Genomic DNA, 25759 nt, shown 5'->3' on the forward strand with positions numbered 1-25759 from the left:
GCTGCACCTTCCTCCTGGCCAGCCCACACCTGGTTCGCAAACCAGCAGCCCCTGCCCTGGCGTCAGGCAGGCCATAGGGAAGTCCCGCCTACGGCAGCTAAAAACAGAACACAGAGGCTGACACCTACGTGTTTCGCCCACTGGTTCTGGCAGTGGAGACAGGCACTGCAGCTGGGAAGCAGGAAACACCTTCCTTCCCCACCAAGCGCCAGCACCGCTCTTGCAACCCCCAACATCACTCCAGGGGCTGAGCAGCTCCAGAGTAGGGCTTCTGGGCACTAGCGGGCGCCACATACAAATATGAAACGCCAAAGGAACCTGGTTCAAACCAAAATCCCGCAAGCACCAGAAAAAGGATCAAGTGAAACTGAACTCATCAATCTTCCTGAAAAAGATTTCAAAATAAAAATCATAAACATGCTCATGGAGGTACAGAAAAATATTCAAGAACTCAGGAATGAATTGAGGATGGAGATCCAACCATTCCGGAACACAATGGAGGGTTTTAAAAGCAGATGAGATATGGTGGAAGAGACAATAAATGAAATAGAAATTAGAGAAGAGGAATACAAAGAAGCTGAGGCACCCATAGACCAATGGAACAGACTAGAGAGCCCAGATATTAGCCCAAGTATATATGTTCAATCAATATGTGATAAAGGAGCCATGGACATACAATGGGGAAATGACAGCCTCTTCAACAACTGGTGCTGGCAAAACCGGACAGCTACATGTAGGAGAATGAAACTGGACCACTGTCTAACCCCACACAAAAAAGTAAACTCAAAATGGACCAAAGACCTGAATGTAAGTCATGAAACCATAAAACTCTTAGAAGAAAACATAGGCAAAACTCTCTTGAATATAAACATGAGCAACTTTTTCCTGAACAAATCTCCTCAGGCAAGGGAAACAAAAGCAAACATGAACAAGTGGGACTATATCATGCTAAAAAGCTTGCTGATGCGCACGGCACCCCTTGCCACTGTCTGGCAGGCCAGCGGGCACTTCAGCTCACACACTGACACCAGGCGCCACAGCCACTGCAGGTGTGCCTCAAGCAGGCACTTTGAGACTATGAAACACTCAGGAAGAAGTGGCCTGCCACCCATGTTTTGTGAGCATCTAAACCTATCCTACTCATAGCCGAAAGCTCGAAGCAGAATCTCACCTGGATCCCGAAAGAGCCTAAAGCAGGGAGGGCTCTGTTCAAACTCTCATGTGGCCACGTCTCCTTCGGAGTCCCCTGCCCAAGCAGTCGAGTGCTAGCACCCGCCGTGACGAAGGCCTCACCTCTGCCCATCGCCACCCTGGAGCCGCAGCTCTCCTGGCCCTGGGTGCTTCCAACAGTCTCTGTGATGCATCAAGGCTGCCGGTGCCGACAGTCCACTCCTCCCTTGGGGACTGTTCTTGGAAAGCTCTAAATAACGTCTTCTGGGGCACATGTACTGACCTTCAAAGGGCAGCAGCATGTTTATCATGAAGTCTTTAAATGGAGTAACAGTAGGCAGTTCTTTCCTTAGGATTAGGAAAGTAGCTTGGTCTCAACTTACAAAGCACAGGTATTCTTGTATTCACAGTGAGCTGCCTAACTGGTGGCTCTTCTGCTTCCAGGGTAAGGCTACCTGAATCACCTGAGTATAGTAAGGTAGTGCAAGCTCATGGCTGTGTGCAGCAGGCCCCAAAGGGGCAGCCCTTCTCAGCAAAGAGCCGTCGGCTGGACTCGGACACACTGCAGCCCTTCGGGAGGTACTGGGGCAGGAGAAAGTGCCTTTACTGTCCGGGCCACACGTGTGCTCTCACGGTCAGCGCTCCTCTGTAGTATCCAGCCAGACCCTGGACTGCCCGCACCTGCACCACAGGAGGCTCTGAGGCGCTCAGTCCCCATCAGCTCACACTCCCCAGCTTTAATCTCACTGTCATGACAGCTCTGGCAGCGTGAGAAACCTAAACTGTGATGAAGCATCTGCTGGGCTGTCAGAGCAAACGTCTAGGTGCAGTCGGCTTCAGCAGGTGCTGGGGTCTCCCTTGGACAGAGCGATGAAGACACCTTTCACGGGGTGCTGCCTCCCTCCCCGGTCTGCTGGTGCTTCTGCTAAAACCCACTGTGTGTCTGCATTTTGGTGGCTGTTACATATCTGCCTTATGTAAATAGTTTCTAAATTAGAGCCCAAACCACAAAATTATTAAGCTAACACTGATAGTACCAAACTGTGGCGACGACATTATAATTAAATTACAGGTGAGTATCTCTATACACACCCAAAACCCTTAAATATCGGCAAGTGAAATTCAGCAATAACTGAACAGCTGAGATAGAGCACACCACGACCAAGTCCGGAAGAGCTTATCGCAGGATCGCAAAGTTGGCTGAACTTTCAGAAATAAGTGGGGTTCACCACATTAACAGAGTAAAAGATACACAACATGAACATCTCAAGAGATGCAGAAAAACCACAGTCGTCCCAGCAGCACAGACCCCACAGCAAGGCCATTCTACTTGCCCACAGGGAGACTGAGCAGGCACAGTGGGTTGCACGTGGTCAAACTTAAACTCTGAAGAGAAACATAACAGAACTCACTTCTGAGAATGTGAACTTGCTAACCAGGAGGAGACACCAGCACAGGGCCCCCAGGGCGGTAAGACGCACAGCTGATCAAGGTCACCCTGTGCCCTAGTGGAAGCAAGCCAGACCCTCATCTCACTGCAGGTTTGAAATCACTTCCAATCAGAGTGAACTGTGAAAACAAAACCCATAAAATAGCACCCAACGAAAAATGCTGTTTTGTTGCAACCAGGAAATACCAGAAACCATAAAGAAAAAAATTGGGATGGTAGACAGTTGATGGTTTACATGAAAATTCAAGATACTTATACAGCTAAATAAAAACCTTCAAATTGAAATAAACACCAAGTGGAAAAAATGACAAAGGGTGGTTATACAAGGAGTTCTTACAATAAAAGACAGAATACACCAAATGAAAAATAGGCAGACATGAATAAGCAATTTACAAACGAATGACTGGTGGCCAGGGAAGGAATTCCAAAATGCACAACTGACTAGAAACTTGCGAGGTCCTTTTTCTCCATTAAAAATAAAAGGGCCTGTCCTTTGAGCTTGGTCCCGGTCGATGGGTGACAAACACAGCAGCCACACCAGTGTTTACACGTATGCACAGGACTTCAAAATGTTCACAACAGCAGAAAATGAACATGCATCTCTGGGTAGTGGATTAAAGTCTGTCCTACATGTTCACGAGTTTGCAAGTTCCAGAACAGGCCCTCTACCGCTGCTGAGAGAAACTCCATCCCAGCGGGCCCGGGCTTTCCAGGAGTGGCCAGACCATTTTCCTTCCGGCCGTGTGCTCTTCTGTATGGGGCCTCCTGTTTCATGATGAACATTTTGCCGTCTGATCAAACCACCTTCCAGTCCATCTCAAGGGGCAGAGTCAACATACGTCCCAGAGGCACTGTGGTCAGTCCAGGGGTTCTGGCAGGAAGACGTGCAAAGAGGTTAAGGACCAAGTTTTGGGAAATCACCTGTGGTGCCTGGAAGCTGGGTTTGTTCTCAGAAAGAAAATGCAAACAGAGACCCTGGGAGGGTCACTTAAGCTCACAGCCGGGCTGCTGGGAGGGAGGCAGCGGGCTCCCATCTGGCATCCCCTAAGGCGTTGTGGGCCTGGGCTCCTGAGCAAGTGCGCACCCTCATCAAGGTACTGGTGCCAGGGGACCAATGGGACAGACAACTGGGGGGTGGGGCAGGCTGCCGGGTGGGGAGGAGAGGCAGATGATAACCCTCCCATGAGGGCCTGGGCAGCCACCCAGAAAGCCGCGTGCACAGTGCCACTGGGGGCAGCTGCCAGGCAGCCAAACTGACACTCAGTGGAAGACCCAAGCGCTAGTGCTCACCAGTCCAACCACCAGGCAGGTGCAGACCCACCCCTGTGTATCAGCTGTGGTTAAAATGTCATGATTAAATACATAAAAGCCACCAGCCATCAGGAGACAGCCTTTGACACCACATTCAAGGGCCAGCAGGACTCAAGCTAAACGGGGATTCAGGTGGTGGCCTGGCTTAGAGCAACCCCCTTTCTCTACATCAGGCTTCAGACCATCTGCTAGCGGCCAGCAAGGCCCTCTGCTGCTCTGCCCAAGTGACTGTAACGGGTTTGCCTGATGCCCACTTGTGCCAGGGACTCCACTCTTCCCAGTGCTGCTCAGGCAAGTAAAGGGGCTGAGCACAGGCTGGAGCACAGCGGTGCGCAACCACTCAGCCCATGAGCCCCTCTGGGCATTTCCACAATGGGTGGTGTCTTCACTGTTGAGGGAAAATCCCATGGGGACACAGAGCCCCCAGTGGCGTGGGACGGTGTAGCTCAGCAGCTGACCCCACAGACCGCCTCTGCTGCAACTCCTGTCCCTGGTGGGAGCTCCCTCACATATCACCCGGGATGTCGTTCTGTCCATTTGTAAAGGAGGCTGTACCTCGAGTGCCAGAGGCAGCCTGACACCACACAGGCATTGCCCCAAAAGGGACCCAACTCACCTGGTGAGTGGGCACAGCTTGCCCGACAAGAGATGATGAAACCACTAGTGAGCATACTCTTCAACCCTGGCTCTCCAGGCGGGGCCTAGAGCGCCGGGCCACCCCCTGCACGCTCGGGGATAGGGCCTCCTGCAGTCTTGGCTCCCACGGTTCAGGCACATGGACGCACGTGGGGCCTTCCTGCGGCCTACAGTCCCACCTGACTATATAAAACGAGGGGTTTGGTTTTGTCACAATAATTCTTTCCCTTGATGGGTAAAGAGTACAACAAAATTAGTCACTTTTATTTAAAAGAAACATTACAAAGAAGTGTGCAAAATTAAATTTCATGATTAACACACATAAAAGTAACATGCATACTTTGGACTGAAATCCACATACAAAGTCAGCTGATTACACAACAGTAAGAGAACTGGCAAAACAGAACTTGCTGCTGCAATTTTAATGTTTGCAACCTGAAACCAAACCAGGAAATTAAGTTTCTGTAAAGGGAATTTAAGAAAATTAAACATATACCTCAAGTAGTACTAACAATATAGAGCCCATAACCTATTGTAGTTACCAAATGTTAGAAACATGTCATGTGCCTTTCATTCTCCAATGTTAGTAGTGTGCAGCTATTCTTATAAATGAGAGGTGAGAAAAAGACAGTGGGAAAGGGACATAAAGGTGGTGGGCGAAGGCCTCCTGCTCTGGGCACCACTTCACTGGGATGTGGGAAGTTTCCTCTCCTATCCTCAAGTGGCACTTTCTCCCATGAGTACCTGACTACCTTTCAAAGTCTGTGTGTTACTGTCTCCCTCACCACAGCTGGTAACACGGGGCGGGCCTGCACCTGCCTGGGCTCAGCAGCTGCAGCAGACATGGCATGTGCTCACGCTCGGCCAAAGCCCTGGGCTTCGGGTGACGCGCAAGGGATGCCTCCCTATTCTCTAACTCTGCTCTCTCTTCTTCGTGCTCAGATGGGAGAAGGAACTCCTTTCTCCTTTTCTAAGGCAAGCTGCTGGTATGATAATTCTACTTAATCTGGCTATGAGCTAACAACTAGCATTTACGCATTTGCCCCATTATAGACTCGGTGAAAATTATGCAATCTGCTGCCAAGGACAACTTCAATTTGTCCATCTTTTTCCCAACCTGGTCCCCAGTTGTGTACAGAGCCCCCAGCAGCAGAAGTCAGATGCAGAGAAACCACTATAGCGTCACAGTTGAACTAAAGGGACAGCTGGCACTTGGCACAAGTGGCCCAGAGCCACCTGAGTGTCTAGGGTGCCTTAATGATGACTCTTTAATACTGGAAACGGAGACTTGCTTAGGAAAACAGACAACCACATAATGGCTTTGAGACCAAGGTCCCCCGGGCAGTCTCTCCAGCCCATCACCCACAAAGCCCAAGGGTGCCAACACCAGCCCGAGGGGGGCCTCGGGGGGCCATCAGCATGGGCGTGGATTGCCCTCTGGGTGAAGAGTCACAGCTTGTCATCGGTCATTTCTAGAAACTGCGCGTAGACGTCCCGGAGGCACTCCCCCTTGGGGTTGAACAGGAATTTGTAGTAGCTGCCGTCTGCACAAATCGCTGGGACAGAAGGAGACCGTTTTACTCACCATTTCTTGCCCCAGAGTTAAATCAAGCAGACCTCACCGAGTTGAGCTGGGAGCGGCCTCTTGGAGCACTGAGAAGCTCCTCAGAGTGGCTGTGGATGCTAAGGGGCTCCCCTTCCTGGCCGGACACGTGTAGCCAGCAACCTCAACTGTTCCAGGGGTGGCGATGGGAACACCCTCCTTGGTCACCAGTTCCCAAACCAAATGATCTTCCCCCACTGTTTCCTGGGAACCCAGAGGGCAGGATGCTGATACCCCCCAAGCGGCTGTGCAGACTCTGAGTGGGACATACTGTGCCCCCGGGAGAAGGCAGGGCAGCCAGCAGAGCTGGTTCTAGGCTGACTACACCTGGGGGTGCGGGCGGGGCAGTTCTCAGGGGAAGGACCACTCACCAATGACAGCGTTTGGCTCTGTTCCGAAGGCACAGACACACGGAGAGCCTGAGGGAACCTGAAACTTGGAAAAACTCCACTTGGAACTGAAGTATTTTGGAAGGAAACTGGCCGACGCCAAACTATGGGGACAAGGAGGAGAAGAAAGGAGTTACTCTCAAATGACCAAGTTAGATACAGCCCTTTGACACAGACTCAGCCTTGATGACTCAAATTCTACTTTTGCTTATAGTTTTTTATTTCTCACGTGAAAACAACTGAGCCCTTACAAATGGCTTTACATTAAACCCAGCAGCTGTCCGTACCAGCAGAGGTGCAGGTGTCTACGGCACTGTATTGGTTTTCTGAGCACAGCAAACACAGGGCAGGCGTCAGAGCTCAGGCCCACACTGTACATCACCAGAAGGCATCTGGACCCTCGCTGGACATATCGGGTGCTAGCGATAGGGAAGTAATGATGCTACTGTTTCAGTAGCAAATAACCTGCACTGATTTTCCAGAAATCTGATGAACACCGATGGAAACAATCCTGACTGTGACTTAGCACTGACCTGCCCACTGTGAAGCAGCCCTTCCAGCTTTGGGAAGCCTACCTAGACTGTTTATTCCTTTTCGGATCTTCGGCAGCAAAAATGTGCACTGTGCCGTGGTCACTGGACACGCAGATGAGGGAGGCATCCTGATTGAAGTTAATGCTGCAGAGAGACCAGATGAAGCTTGGGTGCTGTGTGGACTCAGAGGAGCCCAGCCCCGACCACAGCCACACACAGTGCAAGCTGACCTCTACCCGTGGCCCTCGGCCTTTTGAATTCCAGGCAACTGTAAGGACCACCCTCTCTTTTAATAGGCTGATAGCTACAGCAGGCTCCCTCTTGGTGTACCAACACAGCTGGGTGCCTAGGAGAGGGATGGGGCCTCTGTAGGACCCTTGTAGATGGACCCTCTAGCCGCCCCCCAACATTCCAGAAGCACAGGCTGCCCCTCCAGAGGTGAGCATGCCCTGGGGCAGGCACCCGCTGTGACTGGAGGGGCCCAACAGCAGCCAGACAGGAGAAGGGCCACAGGCACGGTCCCTCCATTCCTACGTTAATTACATTTTTAAGTATGGAGACCCAAATGCTGCCTAACACATGCAAGGCCACAGGTGCAGAGAACGAAACCCTGCCCAAGCAGGTTCAGCCACTTGGGGCTGAAGATGCCGCAGACACGGTGGCAGCATGGCAGGGAAGGCAGGCGGGTCTCTCCAAGGAAGCTGAGCGATACAGAGGCGCTGATGGGCCTCACATGTCTGCCTTAGCGTGCCCCAGGAAAGGAAGCTGGAGGGGCAGGGCAGAGATGACATGGACCTGGCGAGTACGGATGCACGCTGAGGCAGGGTGATGGGCTGGTGGCGGTTAACTACACTCTTTCTATTTCTGTGTGAATTTCCACACAAAAAAATTAAAAGTTAATAAAATGGAGCACTGAACCTGATCCCGAGACCTGAAACCTCAATGGATGGAGGGGTCTTTACTCTCCCTCCAGATCACACAGGGCCCATTTCAGAGCAGCCGCCCTGAAGCACAGCCTTCTGCAGGGTGAGATGATGCCCTCTTACCAGTAAATATTAGCTGCTTGAGAGCCTCTTCGCAGTTCCTGGATTAAATGCCCTGATGAAGTATCAAATATTCTTATAAGGGTCCCCTTTGGAAAACAGTGAAGTGTTTCATTATCAAAGATTCACAACTTTTTAGTTTTCTGAAATGATTCATATTCAAAACCCATTAGCCTATATGACTCTTTCCCAAACTCACCCACATCATCTAAAACTCAACGTTTCCCTCTGTCACACCTCAGAATGGGCTGGTGGCTCTTTAGTCTAAGAGCCCCACGAAGGGGCAGAGAGGGTGAGGGAGACCTGGGGCTCCGGGGGACAAGCCCTGTACACCTGGCCCTCGGCAGACGCCTGAGAGGATGCCAGGCCCCAGCCAGCCCAGCACTCGGGTGCCATGGCTCTGGCTCCAGAGAAAAGCATTTTAATCACGACTCCCGTGGCCACTCAGGAGTGACACTGTGACTGCTGCATAGAAGACGACGGGTGACCAAATAAAATGACTTTTGGATCGTGTCAACCACAGTTCATTTCCCAAGGGATGGTGGCCAAGGATCTCCGGAGTCAGAATGCCCTGGGGGCCGGTGTCTGTGGAACCCACGCAGTCCTGAGGGACAGGCGGGCGGCTCGGGGAGGTACATGGCTTCAACGAGGGGGACACACTTACTTTTTCAGATGCGGTTGCAATTCTGGTTCCCTGCAGATTGAGAGCAACGCAGCTCAGGACACCCTCATGGGCAGGAATGTCCACGGGAGGCTTCTCAGTGCTGGCCAGGTCCACAAGCTGCACATGGCCCGTGTGGGTGCCCGGGAAGGCCAGGAGGGCGTTGTTGCTATTGGGGCACAGGACACAGAGGCCTAAAAACGGGGCAGAGAACCATCAGGGACATTTGGCTGTTTTCAGCCTCTGCTTCCCACACCCAGCCTATCCTCCACCCCAACAGGTTGTAAGAGAAAAAAAAGAATTGTTCATGGGTTTCCATTTATATTAGAATCACAATATCCTTCCATTGTAGAGGTTATTAGGACCTAGCAAAGCCACCTCCCATGAGACTGCCTCATAACTGGGAACGTGCTTAATAAACTATCAAATGTCCATCCTCCGTGGTGCCAGCCACTAAGAATGCAAAACAGAAAAAGGAAAACCACTCTACTAATAACAAATAAAAGACACAAAATACTTTGTAATAAAGTAAACAACAGGTGTGTGAGACACCACGGCAGTGCAGCGGGAAACCACGGGTCTGGCGGCTGGAGGGCGGCCGAAGTTGCTTCCCTGCAGAAGTGACAGGGACAGCCAAGGCCCCAGGGTAGCCACGCAGCGCTGGAGGGCTTGCGGTACCTGATTTCAAGAATGATTTTAAAGCTCCAGAAATAAAGACAGTATAATAGTGGCATAAGGACAGAAAGAGATTATTGGAAAAGAGTCCAGAAAAGTCTGGTGATTCAATGCAGAAAAAAAGTCTTTTCAATAAATGATACTCGAAACGGGATACTCATGTAGAAAAAAAACCTGCCTATGCCTCACGCCATACACAGAACTTGCCTTGAAATGGGTCACAGGTATAACTTACGGCCTAAACGCAGAAAGCCTGAGGGAAAACACCTGAGAGCACACAGGGCTTACCGGGAACAGTGAAGAGCCCTTCCAACTCAGCAAGGAGACAAGCAATCATTTCAAAACCAACTGCTGCACGCCATAGAAGAAGAAACGTGAATGGCAGTAGCACGTGCCAGGACACTCACTGTCACAAGTCCACAGAGACACACAAGCACAACCCACAGGGAGATACAGCTATGTTACTACTATAATGGCAAATGCTAAGAAGACACAGAAATAGCAGGTGCTGACTGGAACTCTCTCTAATCACTGATGGAAATGCAAGAAGCTACAGCTGCTTTGGGAAACATTCTGTTAGTATTTTATAAAGCTAGACATGTAATTAATTATGATCCAGCAACTGTACTGCTCAATATTTACCTGAGACATGAAAAAAATCCATGCAAAGACTTGTATGTGGCCATTCAGAGAGCGGCTTCTGTTCATAGCAGCTGAAGAGAGCGCTGCTGTGGATGAACAACCGGGGCCTCCCTGTACTACAGGATATCAGCAGTAAAACATACACCCAGAACACACAGAGGAATCTAAGAAACATACAAAACACATCTAAAAAGGCAAAACTTTACGGTCAGGTAGGTGGGAGAGGACACTGCCTGAGAAAACTGGGTTAGCAGGACTGTTCTGTCTTGACTGGTGGTAGTTTCACAGCTATTTATAGTGACTAACATAAATCTATGAGGAGTGATTTTTATGTAAATTATACCTAAAAAAATCTAGAAAAAACTAAAAACTTTAAATTAAGATGATATAATGAATCACACAGTTGGCCTCCAGAAGAAAAAGAGAAGAATGTGCCTCAGAACTTAAGAAAACACACATCCCAAAGCCCACCATGGAGCTCCCGAATGGCTGACTGTGGATAAAGTGAAGGTCCCTGTGGCCAGGATTCTCACGTGGCCCTGGTCGGCTTGCTCACTACGCACATGTGGGCACCACGTTATTGCCGACTCTATATAAAGAGCTCAGCCCAGTGCACTGGGCTGCTGCACGGCTGCAGGAGAGCAGAGGCTGGAGTGGTGGCAGCACCAAGGATAGACACTGAGATGGCTGTGCGGGTGGAGAGGCCAGAGGCAGAGACCGGCTTCTGCGTGCAGACTCGCTCTGAGTGGTCGGGATTCTAGTGATTGACCTGCCACCATGGGAATGAAGTTGGGTATAAGCCTTTTCACCCCAAGAACATTCCGTTGTCAATCTTCAGTCTCGATGAATCCGTAGTGAACCTGCCCATTGGCAAGACACCAACAATCACCATGAAAAGATTCCGTGAAAGCTCCTGACCCTGGCTGGGCTTTGGGAAGCGGCTGAGGCCCCGCTGCGACCGTCTCCCACTGGGGAGAGAATCGCAGTGGCAAGGCTGGGATGCAGAGGGAGGGCCCAAAGGTGGCTCAGGAAAACACCCACCCGGAGGAGAGGGCGCCTGGAGCAGGTCTGCAGCCCCAACATGGACCAGACACAAGGGAGCCAATCTCCTCCTCACTCCTGCGAATGTCTCACCTTTAGGGTTATAGCAGGTTTCAAAGACATGCAACTGATGCGGATTGTGTGTGAATGTAAACACCTTAATCATTGAGTCCAAAACCACCACAATTCTGGAAAGAAAAAACAAGATCAGAATTACTCTCCCCAAAAGCAAAACTCAAACATTTAGTGACTTCTGTTCTTAGTCTGAAACTTAGAAACACTCAAAACACCACATACAAAAGGATCTTTCTAGAATCAGGGCCCCTTGTAGGTGATGTCTTAGAGCAGGCCACCGTGAGCTGCCAGCAGGCATGAACAAGTGCCTCTTGCTTGGGTCGGGGCTGGTGAACGCACCCTCCTGTGCTTTAAAGAGACATTATCATCAAATATTTCACCTAGAATAAAAACCAAGGTGAGCACATGGGGTAGAAATTACATTTCTATTTGCTTCTAGATATGTATTGACAATTTAGAAATGTCAAAAAATGGAAGACCCTTGATATGGCTCCAGTATTTGCATTACCAGGGGTCCCCCTAAATACACTGAAGTGTCAGGCCTACCTAAGAATGCAGGAGTAACAGGCCCCCATGTAAATCAGACCAAACCACAACCCAAATTAATGAGGCTCTGTTCTATTCTGCTCAGCGTACTAGGAAGAACTTCTATATTTTCCTGAACACCATGGAGGCTGTGGCTGAGAGAGAAACCTGCTACTTTTTTAACAGGTGAGATTCAAGGGGCCCCTTCTCACTAAGGAGTTTTGGAATTTTCCTTTAATTTCAAACTAAGAACATTCACAGAGGCAGCATTTGGCATAGCTGGCACAAAGACAGAGGCAATCCAAGGTGCAAACCCCATGCCCTGCTGGGTGAGGACAGCGCTCCTGCAGGGCCAAGGGCCTGGACCTGGCAGGCGCATGCCGTCTGTGCCACCAGACTCATTTCCAAATGATCCCTGGAAGCCAGTAAAACTCACTGCCCTTGCAGTGACAGGAACAGCCCTTATGTCCTCTGGGTCAGGAAGCAGTCACATCACTCTGCTGAGCACTTTTTCCCCCTCGACCCGAAAGCATTTCATTTTAGAGAGCACGACCCTCTCACGCATAAGAAGCAGACAGCACACTGACCTGTCCCGCCGCAATTTGACCGCCTTCACTTCTGTAGAAAATTCTATTTCGATGACAGTCTTCTTCTTCAGGTCATCCCAGATCATCACTGAAATACCAGACAGAATTCATGGACACACCATTGAGCTGGCACCGCATGGTCGGGGCCACTGTGCAGGGCCCTTACGTCACAACCCCAACCCGGCGGAGCGGTCGTGGTCCCTCTGGGAGCTACTGTCCTGCCCCCAGGTCTCCTCCAGGAACCTGGGCAGCCCACCCCTCCCCGCCCCCTCAGCACTCAGGCCCAGGTGACCCCAGGCACCCAGCCCCCATCCTGTGAGCACGCACACTTCAATCTCTTCTCCGCCAGCTCTCCCTGGTTTTCAGGCAAATGCCTCCCGATTCCGTGCCTTGGTTCCCCTTAAGCATGCCAAGGCAACAGCAAGCCTGGCCACAGTCACTAAGAGCTTAAGGGCCACAGACGGGCCTGGATGTGGAGAAGAGAGAGGGTTCAGTTGTGATGGGGTTTCTCGATCCCACTCTGACTGTTCTTGCTCTTCTTCAAGCTCAGGAATGTCCTCTGTCCATGTTCTGCTCACTGCACTGCTTTGCTGTGACGGGTTAGCAGCTTGCGTCCCACAGGCCAGAGAGCACAGACGCCTGGGGATGAGCACCACCTGCACCGCAGGGAGCGTGGCGTCCAGCAGTGTCCACCTCTACCCGAAAAGCTGTCTGTGAGCAGTGGGGGGTACGGGAAAATAGGTTCCCACAGCTGTCAGGTCACGGGAAGGCAACCGAGGACGGAGGGAGCGGATGTTTCCCCTGAACATCCTGCCATATGACCAGCACGAGTCCTGGAGGGCAAATGCAGGTGCAGTCTGGCCAGAATGGACTAAATGACCTGTATTTCAGACCGAGATAATTTAATACCAGCCTACAAGAGGCACCACACTTACTAGCCTTTACAAGAACACACAGTGACCACCGACTCCCCATGGTTTCCAAGGGCTGCAAGCTGCCGTGCTGCAGTGCCGGAAGCTTTACGTGTGCCTTTTAATACAGCTCCTGACAGCAAAAGGTACATTAAGTAATCCTGAAATCCCCCTGCCTCAGAGGAAAGGCTTTGCTGCTCTGCCCTGCACTTCCCTGTGATGACCCGTCTCCTCCAGCCATTTCACGCTGGTTTCCACAAACCAAACATGCCAGATTCTGTGTATTTCAACATCCCATATCTTAATTTGTAATTATTAAAATATTAAGAGTAAAGTCAGGAAGTAATTTTGGCATTCTTTAGGAAATGTTTTTAATCTTGCAAAAGCTTACATAGACCAAGATTATTTTAACTGCCTTTAGCATTCTACAAAAAAGTAAATTTAAATTTCACTAAAAATTGTTAGGAAATTGCTTTGTCTACAAAATTCTTAAGATTCTTTCATTTTTTTGGAAATTATTTTTATCTTTAAAATACTGAGGATAAGATGTTACAGGTGATTATTCAGTCCCACTGCCCCCTTGAGAGCCCCAAGGGGGTCCCTCTCCCAGCAGTCACACGTGGGGCTGCTACCCACTCCCTTCCTTCATCGAGAACCAATAAAATTCTTGGCAAGTGGGCTGATCCAGCACAGAACCACTGCCCATCCCCAAGGAACCCAGATAAATAATTCTTACTCAGGTGCAAAACCCATCCATGCCCAGGCTTCCACGTCCCTCCGTCTGCGTGGCCTCTTCCAGGACTGACACCCGTAGGCACTGCTCAGTAGCCACAGTGATCAGCAGCCCTTCTAGGCTTTCTGCCCTTCAGCTTACAGGACAAGCTGGAGGGCACCGCCCACATCTCAGCACAACCCTCACCTGAGGGCAGATGCCATTTTCTGTACGGAGCCAGCCTGGCTGCAGAGCCTGTGCAGGGTCACCTAGGACTCCGCCCCTCCCCGCCCCTCCCTCACAGAAGCTCTCTTTGCTCTGGTGTCAGGCCTGGGCTCTGGGCTCCTCCCTCCTTCCACCTCCCCCATATCTGAAGCACACCCCCAGCCATGGGCACCTCCTGGAACACCTACCCCCAGTCCCCCCTCATCTGCACTTCCTCCAGGGAGACCTCCAGCCCTGGCCTCCTTACCTTCCAGCCAAACTTGGAAAGAGAGTGGTCTCTATCTCCTCCCCCACATCCACATAGGCTGGAACCTGTTCCCACTGGGCCCCAACTCGACTGTCCTTCACTGAGGGTCACTGCCAGGGTCACCAGGCCCAGTGGACTGTTCTCAGGCCTCGTTCTCCTTTGCCTGAGACCTGGTGGCCATGCTAGCTTCCTTCTCTGCCCCTTCCTGTGCACCACAGCTCCCCTGGCTGCCTCCAGCCTCTGGGGTCTCCTCTGTCGCACACACTGGGCACTGCTTTCCAGACCACACCCTCGCCTGGCATTCAGGACCCGGATCTGTCCCTGCCACTCCCTTCCAGGGTTCCACCCTCCGTTCCCAGGTTCCTTTCCCTTCCTCCAACCATACCCAGGTCACAGGCACGAAGTACATGGGAGAGGGTTGGGGAAGTTTTCTGTTCTCTTACTTTGCGGTGTAAAGCAACACTGCAATCTCTTTGTACTCACACACACCCCAAAAAAGATCCCTGAACCTACAGCCAAGTTGGTTTTTGTTCTTTGTGGCAACCAAATTAATATTTCTGTGAATTAATGGCTCTATAGGAAAAATAACCTCCCTACAGCTTGTTTTAAAATGAAGTAACATTTACACCAACCTACAGTAGGTTACACCCAGAAAAAAATGGGTCCAGAGGCATGACTGCCCCTATTTGGCCAACATTGACTGAAAAGCACGTTCTGTGTGTTGATGGGAACGAGGCCCCTGCCACGCACACGTCTTCTCCTGGGAGCAGCGGGGACTAGGGACCCTCTCTGGGTGCCTCTCTCCCCACAGCCAGCCCCCTGTTTCACAGGACTGCCAGGGAGGCCACACGGGGCCCCAGACACAGAAGCTCTGGGCAGTTCAGGATACCAGGTGAGGTGTGCCTGTCACCGCGCGGTCACTTTACCTTTGTTGGGAGGGTATTTCGGCTTTTTTCCACCTCCGACTAATGCTAAATAGTTGCAGCGAAATAACATTTCAACATGGCCAACTCCTCCTTCCAGAAATTCTGAAATGATATTAAGAAGTTGTTAGTATGTGTATTTTACAATTGAAAAAAAAAAAGAAGTGGTGAAATGTAAAACTCAACATTTGATTTGCAAGGAGCAACTGATAGCAAACTCCTGTCAGAAATGAGACAGTGACTGGCCAGGAAAACGATCAGCTCTGAGCTTCGACTCCTCTCAGTGTCCTGTTTCTCACGCATAAACGCTGAGCACACAGCACCCTAAGAAGCCATGAAATACCTAAATTCATATTTTAAGGTGTAGTAAAATCTAGACGCTCTGAGAAAGCACGCTAAATGCTTTAATGCAAAAGCTGAGTTTCTTTTTTGGCATTTTAAACCTCTTCTACTGAAGTCTGAAATGCTCAAAAATGTTCATCAATCACCTTAGGAGGAAAGTGTCAGTAGACTTTCAGGTGTCTTCCAGGGAAGAAGGAAGAGGAAGGCAGTGGGGACCCCGGCAAGCAGAGCGGCAGACCCCACCCCAGAGGGCCTACATCCCAGAGCACCACCACCTCCGCAGCCCCGTGCTCTGGTCTGTAATGGCCATGGGCAGCTCCGAGGGCACAGCCAAGGGCGAGCAAAGAGCCAAAAGCCCTGAACACTAGTCGTCAAACTGAGAATTGACTTATGCCCAGCAAAGCTACACACAAAGACCCCCAAGTTCCTCAGCTCACTCTGAGAAATTGAAACGCAAGACCTAGGGAAACCCTGGGAAGGACTACATATTTAGTATTATTCACAACAGAAACAACCTCTCTTCCAAACCAGCTGCTAGTCCACCAACACACAGGCTATTTCAAAGTAATTCTGGCCTTAACAGGGTGTGGCCGCAATCCAAATCCCGTTCGATGACGGTGGCTCATTCCGTGAACATTTGTGCCCCTCCCAGCCAGGTGTATGGCCTCTGATCTGCAAAGGCCCAGGACTTCCTTTCCAGCAGTGCAAGGCCACCACCCTGCTTCCCAGGAACTCACCCACTGCGCTGCAGGAGACTAACTGCCGGCCAAGGTTCAGTGTTAGCCTTAACACCCCTGAAAAGATGAATGGACTGCAACAGACCAGAGCTTAGGAAAGCCCCCAGTGACCTGCTCCTAAGCCAGTGCAGACCACTCAGTGGGGAAGACCAGTCTCTTCACCTGATGCTGCCAGGAATACCAAACATTCACATGCGAAAGAACAAAGTCAACCCTTAACTTACACCATATATGCTCTTAATTCAAAATGGCTTAAAGACCTACACTTAAGATCCAGAACAGTAGAACTCCCACAAGAAAACATAAACCCAGAGCTTTGGGACACTGAGCTACACTGTGACCTCCTGGATAAGACGCCGAAAGCGCAGGCAACAAATGCGACAAAGGCGATGAAAATACAAATCAATAACTGGACCAAAAATGGGCAAAGGACCCATGCAGAAATCCTCCAAAGATGACGTATGGTTGTCCTACGAGCACATGAAGAGATACTCAGTAACCCTCAGGGAAGCGCCAACCAGAGCCAGGAGACAGTGCCTCACCATTTGGATGGCCGCTCTCTGGAAAACAAGACAGCAAGTGTGGACAAGGACGTGGGGAAGTAGGGACCTTACGCAACCACTGGTGCAGCTGCTACTGAAAACAGTTTGGTAGTTCCCAAAAAAACTATAAACAGAACTACCACCAGCAATCCCATTTCTTGGTATAAATTCAGAAGAATTCAAAGCAAGTTCTCAAAGAGATATTTTCACTCCCATGTTTATAGTAGCTATCTTCAGAATGGCCAAGAGGTAGAGGCCACCCAAATGTCCACTGAGAAATGAACAGGGGTCTTGTACTGTACAGGGTGGTCTGGCCTTGAGGAGCAGGCGTTCTGACATGTCTGTAATCTGAGCACCTGAGGAATCATGCCGAGCGAAACGGCCAGGCGCAAAAGGGCCATCCTGTGTGCTCCCGAGTGAAGCCCCTGGAGCAGGGAGAGCCATAAAGACAGTCGGGCAGGGGTCGCCAGGGGCTCAGGGGCTGGGGAGGGGAGCTGCTGTTTAATGGGGACAGAGCTTCAGTTCTGTGAGGTGAAAGTGACCTGGAGGCCTGTTTCACAACAAAGTGAATATACTGAGCCGAACACTTAAAAAAATGGCTGGTTAGTTTCATGTTATTGTTTTTGTTAAAAAAAAAACAAAAAACAAATGAACACTGTCATTTAGGAACATTTCTGTCCCTGGGGTGTTAGGATTTTAACTATTTCCTCAGTAAATTCTAAAATCAAATCTATTTAGAGCAACCTGTGAGTTATGTCAAGAGACAGCCAGTGTGTTCTGAAGTCCTGTCCAGTCGAGAGGGAATGCCAGCACTGGGACAGACAGCCCCACGTGGGCACTGGGACGGAATCGCCAGTGCCGGACCTGCCAAGGTGCCAGGCCTTCCCACGGTTTGAAAGCAGCAAGCCACTCCCTCAGCAAGATGTGATCCAAGCTGACAGAGAAGATGAGGGAACGGAAGCAGGCTGCACGACCTCTGAAGCGGGACACGGACACAGAGAGCCAATTAGATGAGGATATGAAAAACTGAAAACAGACACTTCATGTGAAAAATTCACCAAAAATTTTTGTTAAAATCCCACTAGGTTAGTTTTAAAGTTTTTTGGGTTTTTTAAAGTTTTAATTTAAATGATACAGGATGTAATTTTTCTCTAAGATTCTTTCTAAATCAGAAATATTTCATTTTGCCTTGATGCCTGTTTCCGGCTGACTGATAAAATCATTATCAAGTCAGAAAAATTTAAGAGTTAAGAATTAAGACACAGTCACCAGTGTAAACAGCTATGGGATCTGGGCTGTAATTGGGAAAGAAAAAGGGAAAAGCAGATTTTTCAGCATCACCTGAAGAGGCAGAGAAAGGGGCCTGTAAGGCCTTTCCTGGGAGAGCAGAAGCAAGCCAAGGGTGAGACTCTAAATGCCAGGAGAGTCACGCCCCCACACCCCGCTGCCACCACCCCAGCGTACCTTCCGTGGCATTGCAGTGTCTGACCCCAGCCTCCTGGAGCTGAGAGGAGAGGGCTCCTGGGGTCAGAGGACACAACAGGCAGGACTTGTTTACAGACAAGGCAGAGAGCACCCAAGGATGCTCATCAATACTCACACCACTAGAAGGGCTGTCGTGCAGCAGAATTAACTGCAGAAATAGATCCAACAGGACAGAAAACAGGCCCCCAGGAAGCTTCTGCTGGGGAAAACCACAGGTACAAATAAGTACCTGACAGGCAGATCCAGATTCTGCCAACAGAACCTCCCTCCAAAAATGAGACACTAAGGAAATGAAGTGAGGGGGGAATCTGAGCATTGAGATCACCTCCATTCCACTAAGAGAGGCTCAAAAAACAAAGTGCTTTTTACTCAAGAGTGGAAGACAACCACCGCAGCCCCGATCTAGCGACTTGGGCCAGTTCCCTGCCTCTGCATCTCTGCCTCCCTGTCACCTTCCTTATTTCCACGAGGTGTCTTTTACTGGAAATATCTTAATTGCTTCTCACTATAAAAATGATGCATTATTACTAGGGAAACAACACAGAAAAGCACAACGTAGAAGCCCCTGATGGTGCCGTGCATGTACCTGTGCACTTCACGCACAGAGACTCGGTCTCTGCCCCTCCGCGGGTGAAGTCACGTGCCTGTGCTGTGCTCCGACTCTTCCCTTCTACACGCCACGGCCCTCTCACCCATCCGTATTGGCAGACCAACCTTGGAGTTTTTACCATATGTACCACCATGGGATGTGGGATGACCAAGTTAACAGTGTTCTGATGAGTCATCTAGGCCCCCCTCCCATTTTCCACTATTAGAAACAGTGCTGCAAGTAACATGTTTATATAAGCATCTGATGTTTTTTCCCTTCTTTAAGTACAATTGTTGGATCAAACAGTGTACGCATGTGTGTATATAAAATGAACAAATTTTGCCAAACAAAACAGTTCTACCAATTTAAACTTGTACCATCAAGATCATAAAACAGGTGTGCTTTTCCATACCCTTACCAATGCCACATGCTAACATGGTAACTGTCCCCCCGCACCAACCCAGCAATTAGCTCACTTGCCTCCAACTGACATGCCAGGTGGCCTTCCGTGAAATGAGAACGAGGATTATGGGCCATGGAGAAGGCCCCTACAGACTGTCAGCCAGGTGGTGCTGGATTGGGCACTCAGACAAGCCACCCATGTGTCGGCTCTCGGGGTCTCACCCCCCATGGCTTCCCCAGGACCCGGGGCAGCCTGACACCTAGCACCCCACTACGACAGCTGAGCAAGTGAGCTCAGGAACCAGCAGCCCTCACTCACACTCCCTTCAAGCCACGCAGAGTCCCCTCTAGTTCCCCCATGTGCTGCTAACATCCCACATGTGAGCCCCAGTCACACAGAGGGCAAGGCAGGCGGCTCTGAAGATGGGACCTGCTTGCCAACCTTGCAGACTGGGCCAGCTTGCCAACATGGCCTACACAAGTACCAGCCACCCCTGTCATATGGGAGAGGTGTTTCTAAACTAACAGTGGACTTTCAACATGTTCTTTGTATTTCTAATGACTGGATATAGTATTTTATCCAAGCGTATCATTCTCAGACCTTCTGTCTACTGTATGCACGTGCTCAGCTGTGCACTGCAAGTCCTAGAGTTGGACCCCACAGCGACACTAAGAGAACCCCAGACAGGCTGCATGATGCAATCCCAGGCAGCCCTCCCAGGGGGCCCAGACTTCCCGGAGTGGAGCAGGGCTGCTGGTGGCAGAGCAAACCCACTCCAGGTGTGCACCAGATGAGGGACCTACAGCACCTTGGAGGGAAGTCCAGTGGAGGGCTGGGGTTCCCACAACGGCTTCCTGGCACCACCAGTTCCAAGAGCCAGGCAGCGGCGGGCAGCCCTGGAAGAGAAGCTTCCATACAGTGTACTGCCTCAGGGCCAACTGCACTGGGGACGTCAGGACTGAGAGCCTAGATGTGGGACTGACCCCGTCACGCAGGCCCCTCCTGTTCACTTGGGAAGGCGGGCCTTGGTGACAGGCAGCAGGTCCAAGTCTTTGCCAGCTGTGTGCTGCCAGAACGTGACAGCCGAGCAGCCTGCCAATGCTCAGAGGTGGACTTAAAAAACAGGCTGGCCACAATCCTTTCCCAATTCATCACAAGCTGGCCCCACAGAGCAGCTCAGCAGCCCAGGTGAGCACATGAATGCACTGCCTTTGGCATGGCACCAGCAGACCTTTCTGGAACTTACAAGTTCTAGAGGCTTCTTGTCTAATTCACTTTTATGAGAAATCCTGAACCTACTCTAAACATTTATTAAGAAGCAGTTGTTACTACACTGCTAATGATTCAACTTTGAAACAGATGTCAGTAATCTTCTCTCAGCTTCCCAGCCAACTTAAGGGAAAAGTATCCTGAAATTTGTATGTTAAGCTATTTCAAAATATTCTGTAACTACTTATCTGTATAGGGAAGATTTGTCTTATTTCACTATGCAACCAAAAAATAATTAGAAGTCAGGTACATGGAAAACTGATGGGCTAGGAGACTCCCATGGACACCTGTGCCCTTATTGCTCCCCGACCCACTGTGGAGGGCAGTACTGTGGTTCAACGGGTACGAGTCGTGAGGGCATAGGCTTACAGAGCCCTTAACATGCCAGCCAGGCACTAGCCTGACTACAGCATTCTAACTCATTCATCTTTACAATGGCTTTGGGAGGTAGGCAGCCATCATCCTCATTTTATACATAAACTAGGCCAGAAGACATTGAGAAGTTGCCCAAAGTCACACAGCAGCCTGGTCATGGGGCAGAGCCAGATTCAGATCTAGACAACGTGCGTCAAGTCTGAGCCCTCCAGCTACTGGGCTACATCGTCTTTCTGCAGCTCACAAAATAAGCTCCCAGACGAAAGCACCACCTACTGCTTCACACACATGGGTGATTTCACTTGATACTGGGCTCCACTGCCACAAAGATGCTGAGAATCCCTGCTGTAGGGGATCTGCTATTAAAGGGACAGTGGCCGTTTAGTGGGCACCAGGATGCAGTGACTCCTCTTACAGATGAGAAACAGTTCACAACATAGACGCTATACATGGAATAAAAACCAAAACCACAACGACAGGAAGGGCGCTTCTCAACTCCTGTGATTCATCTGAAGTTCGTTCGCTTGCTGATAGTGCTCGACCCCCCCACAGACCAGGAGACACCGGAGGCTCAACAGAAATAAGTCAGAGGTGAAAACAAGTCGAAAAAATGTCTCCCTGTCAAATGGGAAAAGGACTTACTGTTACTTCACCAACAGAATTCCAGATTCCAGCTTGTGGAAACTTACGACACTGAAATAAAGTAACAGAGCGACTATAACTTATTGCTTCAAAGAGTGTTTTCCGAGTGTTGATCATTTACCACGTTAACCTTGGTAAATCATCTGCATTCTCTAAAATTTCACATTCGACAGGAAGAGTGACAACGGCCTGAGTCAGTTGCACCTTGTCCCTCCAGTAGAGCTCATAAGGAACCAAGGCACAGGAAGAGACCGGCGGTTCAAAGCTGGTAACCCTGGAGACACCAGGGTCAGGCCGGCACCCACGGAGTCTCCGCTGCACACAGCCCGCAGCCCGGCCTCCAAGAGCTCAAAGAGGGCAGCTCAGTCCGGGCTGACACAGACCCGCGAATCCTACTTCTCAGAACCTGCGGCCTCCCTCCTGCCACATGCAAGATATGATCCAGACTCTGAGGGCTGGAGAAGGGCAGAAACCACGCACCAGTCACTCCTTACCTTGTTTCTCCTTTTCTTTTAGTGGATCGGTGTTATAGACTCGGAATCCATTTTCCATCCCACATGCAAAGCATCCTAAAGTGAGAGGGACACATCAGTCACTTCACTGGGGTCCTGGCTAAGGGCTGGGCCCGTGGGGGCAAAATGAGGGGTCTGGAGAACGTGGCCTTTCCTGAGGACTCCTACAGACGCTCAGACCGCACAGACATGTCCACACATGCCCCAACCACTCTCCTCACAGACTGTCAGTACCCAGTGTGCACGATCTAGCATGACACTTCTGGTCGTTTAACATGCAAAGGAGTCTCTGGAGCCACTCATTCCAGCTTCCCACTGCAGGTCCTTCAGTGGCCTTTCCGTGTGGATTAGGCTGCACTTCAACACTTACTTCCAGTGAAGGGGGCTCACTGGACACCTTCCACGAGCCACCCCGTTTCCCTCGACACCTGCCCCTCTGCGACACTCACAACTGGCCTCCCCATTCAGAACAACTCTCAAGCACTATGTCAGGAACCAAGTCCTGTGGAGACGATGACAAATGAGAACGTCCTCATCTCCTGGAGGACAGACACACAGCAGGCAATCCCAGAAGGCTGGGGTTGGGGCAGGAAAGGGGCGTACAGGACAGCCTTCCAGAAAGCAGCCTTGATGTCCCCCATGACCTCCCGCCCACCTGTGAATACCCTACCGCCTCGAACCCTTGGCGCAGCCACCCTCTCCAAGCCGCAGGCCAAGTGGATGGTCCAGTTAAGGGTGCCATGAGGAACGGAAGGGGCACTCAAGCCCAAGATGGCCCGGGGCCTGGGCTCCATCTGCCCCGCGCGCAAGCCAGGCCCACGCTCGCCTCCAGTGCTGCCCGCCCGACCGCTGGCTCAGCTGAAGCTTGGTCTAGGAGAAACAGCAAACCCTCCGACTCTGGCACGATGTGTGTGGCCGGCGGGTTTGGGAGCTGACGCAAGAGGCCCTTCAGATGCCACCCACTCTCCTGGTTCTGAATTGGAACCCCACTCTTCCAGCCAATCAGCTTTACTTGTACATAATTTGTTACAATGAAACAAGCTGGTTTTACAAGGGTATTTTTCAGACAAATGAAATATATCCATTAGGGGCCAAAGCTGTATTTTTAAAAGTAATCTTTGATGAAAACTTTATTAAAATGCACACTGGTTCCTAAAATAGCATCATGATGAGCTTCAGTTATTATACTGAAACTTGACGCGAAGTCCTCAGGTGGCATTAAGCGCGGTGAGTAAATAACCGTCTGGCTCTGAGTGGCTTTCAGTCACTGAACTTCTTGCTGCTGGGAACCCCAAGGCGCCCACGGCTCCCCCTTTGTGTGCAGCCAGCCCCCTGCCAGCGTGAGCATCCTGGTTTCTCCCCGTTAGCGCCGAAGCTCGCTTGGGACCCACTGGCCCTCCTCTGCCAATCAAAACCCGGGTGCTCGGCCACACTGCCCGGCGCCCCACGTCTGGCCCCACGTTCCCCCCTCTCTCCGTAAACGCGTCTCCGCGAGCCCCCCCGGCGCTCTGCGCAAGGACCCGCGCGGCTCCCGGCCTGCCCGCCGCCCAACCTTCCCTCCGCGGCGCCGTCCCGCAGCACCGGCGCCCCGGACAGGCCCGGCAGGGCGTCCGGGAGGCTGTACACTCGCCCGGCGCTCTGCACAGGCTGAACCTCGAGGCCCACGTGGGGGCTCTCCGGGCGGAAGGCCTGCGGTCAGCCGCTGTCCTGGGGCCCGAGGGCCCGGACGGAGCGGCCGCGTCCCCGAGGCGCACGTCCCGGCCAAGGCCTCGGAAGCACGCGGATTCCACCGGGCTGCAAGGGAAAACCCTGGGCAGGGGGGCTGGTCCCCTGACATTTTCTGACCGAAACCAACAGAAAAGGCGACGGGCGCCCAGGCCTGCGGGGCCGCCAACGAAGCCCACGTCCGCGTCTGCAGGGACCCAAGAGCTGCTCAACTCGACTGCAGCTCGCCGCTCCGGGACCGGACGCGGACGGAAGGGAGCGGGGCTCCCCGAACACGTGCCGTGGGGGCGGCCGCCGCCCGGGGGTCCCGGAAGGGAGACCCGCCCCGACCTCGGTCGGCGCCCTCGAGAGTGGGAGCGGCGGCGGGCGGGCAGGGCGCGGGGCCAGCGACGCGGGCCCGGGGGAGGCCGGCCAGCCGGGGTCTCCGGGGAGGCGCGGCCGGGGCCGGCAAGTCGGGGGAGCCCGGCCGATCCGGGGTCCCCGGGGAGCCGCGCGCGGGCACTCACCGTGGTCCTGGTTGAAGCCGGCGTAGAGCAGCCCGTTGCCGTGGGGGTTACACGGCAGGAGGTTCATGGCGCCGCCGCGGAGAGTCCGCCGCCCTCAGCGCCGCACGCCGGGGAGGCCGGGCGCGGGTCCCGTCAGGCCGGCCGAAGCCGCCGCGGCCGGAAGCGAGGGGCGGACGTGTGGACGCGCGCAGGAGGGGCCGCGGAGCGCCGAGCGCATCCACCCGGGGACGGCCAGGCGCGCAGGGAGCGCCGAGAGCGTCACGCGCGCGGGGCGGGGCGGGGCCCGGGGCGGGGCCTGTGCTCGGGACCCCGCACCACCCGTGGGACGCGAGGAGCAGCGCAGCGCCTCCCGCCCGGGAGGAACGGGGTACAAGGAGGCCGCCGCTCGCCCTCAGGAGCAGCCAGGACAGAGCCCGCCGGAAATCGTATAAATTAAGCATAAAAGACTTTTTCTTATTTGTAACCGATTTAAAAACTAAGTATGTAAGTAAAAATAGTAACGATGCATTAAAGGGTTAGCATATAACAGTAGAATGTACACAAAAGTAGCAAACGGATGGATGAGGAAATGAATGTATAGAGTCGCCCCATGCAAACCCCGCAGGGCACACAGTCCGCATCTCGGGACTCGCAGCCCCCAGGACGCAGCCTGTTTCCTCTCCGCACAGAGCTCTGTGATGTCACCCAGGAGATGGCGGCTGGCCCTGCTCTGACTCTAGCAGCCACGGAGGCAGGAGTGGCCGGCCCTGGGGTCCCTCTCACCGTTCCCTGACCTATCACCCCCTGCCCAGGGGGCACCCAGCCCACCTGACGTCCCTCTGGGCAGACCTTTCTGCATCTGCCCAAGCCTGCCCTCGGAACTGGGAGCAGCCGACACTCCCAGCCAGCAGTTGAATAGCTTGGTTCCCATTTGGGGGGGACACACTGTCCGGCGGGCCTGCACAGGCCTGTGGTTCGGGACAGGCACCAGGTTGCAATCACAGACCAGACTAAGAACCAGACCCCAGTGCCCTAGGGTCTCCTGACTTGCCCGGGCACGGTCAGGACAGGGGCACGCCGGGGAAGCAAGAGACTCAGCCTTTCCCTTGGTTTACCGGAGGGCCGCCTTAAGGGCTCTGTCAGCCCATATTCACTCCATCCCTCTGGGGCTGTAGCGGGCCAGGGGTACAAGTGAGGGCACCCCTCACTACAGCCATCCCATCTTCACCAGGAAGCTCAAAGTAGTTGGAGGATGGTGGCCCCCAAAGACATGTCTGCCCAAAACCTACGACCA

The 25759-nt window shown here is 52.0% G+C and overlaps 1 protein-coding gene across 4 annotated transcripts; it reads right to left on the bottom strand.

The window, feature by feature from the left end:
- Positions 1-2762: 2762 nt before the first annotated feature.
- On the bottom strand, positions 2763-24675 carry WDR45B (WD repeat domain 45B). 4 transcript variants are annotated; one of them, XM_036997551.2, is made up of 10 exons: positions 24487-24675; positions 22238-22312; positions 15363-15464; positions 12342-12429; positions 11248-11342; positions 8800-8990; positions 8139-8224; positions 7135-7236; positions 6542-6663; positions 2763-3491 (listed from the first exon to the last, which is right to left on the bottom strand). In XM_036997551.2, exons 1-10 carry the CDS (start codon positions 24551-24553, stop codon positions 3478-3480), a joined length of 942 nt encoding a protein of 313 aa, XP_036853446.1. In that variant the 5' UTR covers positions 24554-24675; the 3' UTR covers positions 2763-3477. The 4 variants fall into 4 exon arrangements, with proteins under 4 accessions (XP_036853446.1, XP_036853445.1, XP_036853447.1 ...); XM_036997550.2 differs by lacking the exon at positions 2763-3491 and adding an exon at positions 4811-6123 and having other exon boundaries at positions 24487-24672; XM_036997552.2 differs by lacking the exons at positions 2763-3491; positions 24487-24675 and adding exons at positions 4811-6123; positions 18581-18664.
- Between the last annotated feature and the right edge of the window lie 1084 nt (positions 24676-25759).

Source organism: Manis javanica, chromosome 4, assembly GCF_040802235.1.
Source record: "Manis javanica isolate MJ-LG chromosome 4, MJ_LKY, whole genome shotgun sequence".
NCBI classification, from domain to species: Eukaryota; Metazoa; Chordata; class Mammalia; order Pholidota; family Manidae; genus Manis; species Manis javanica.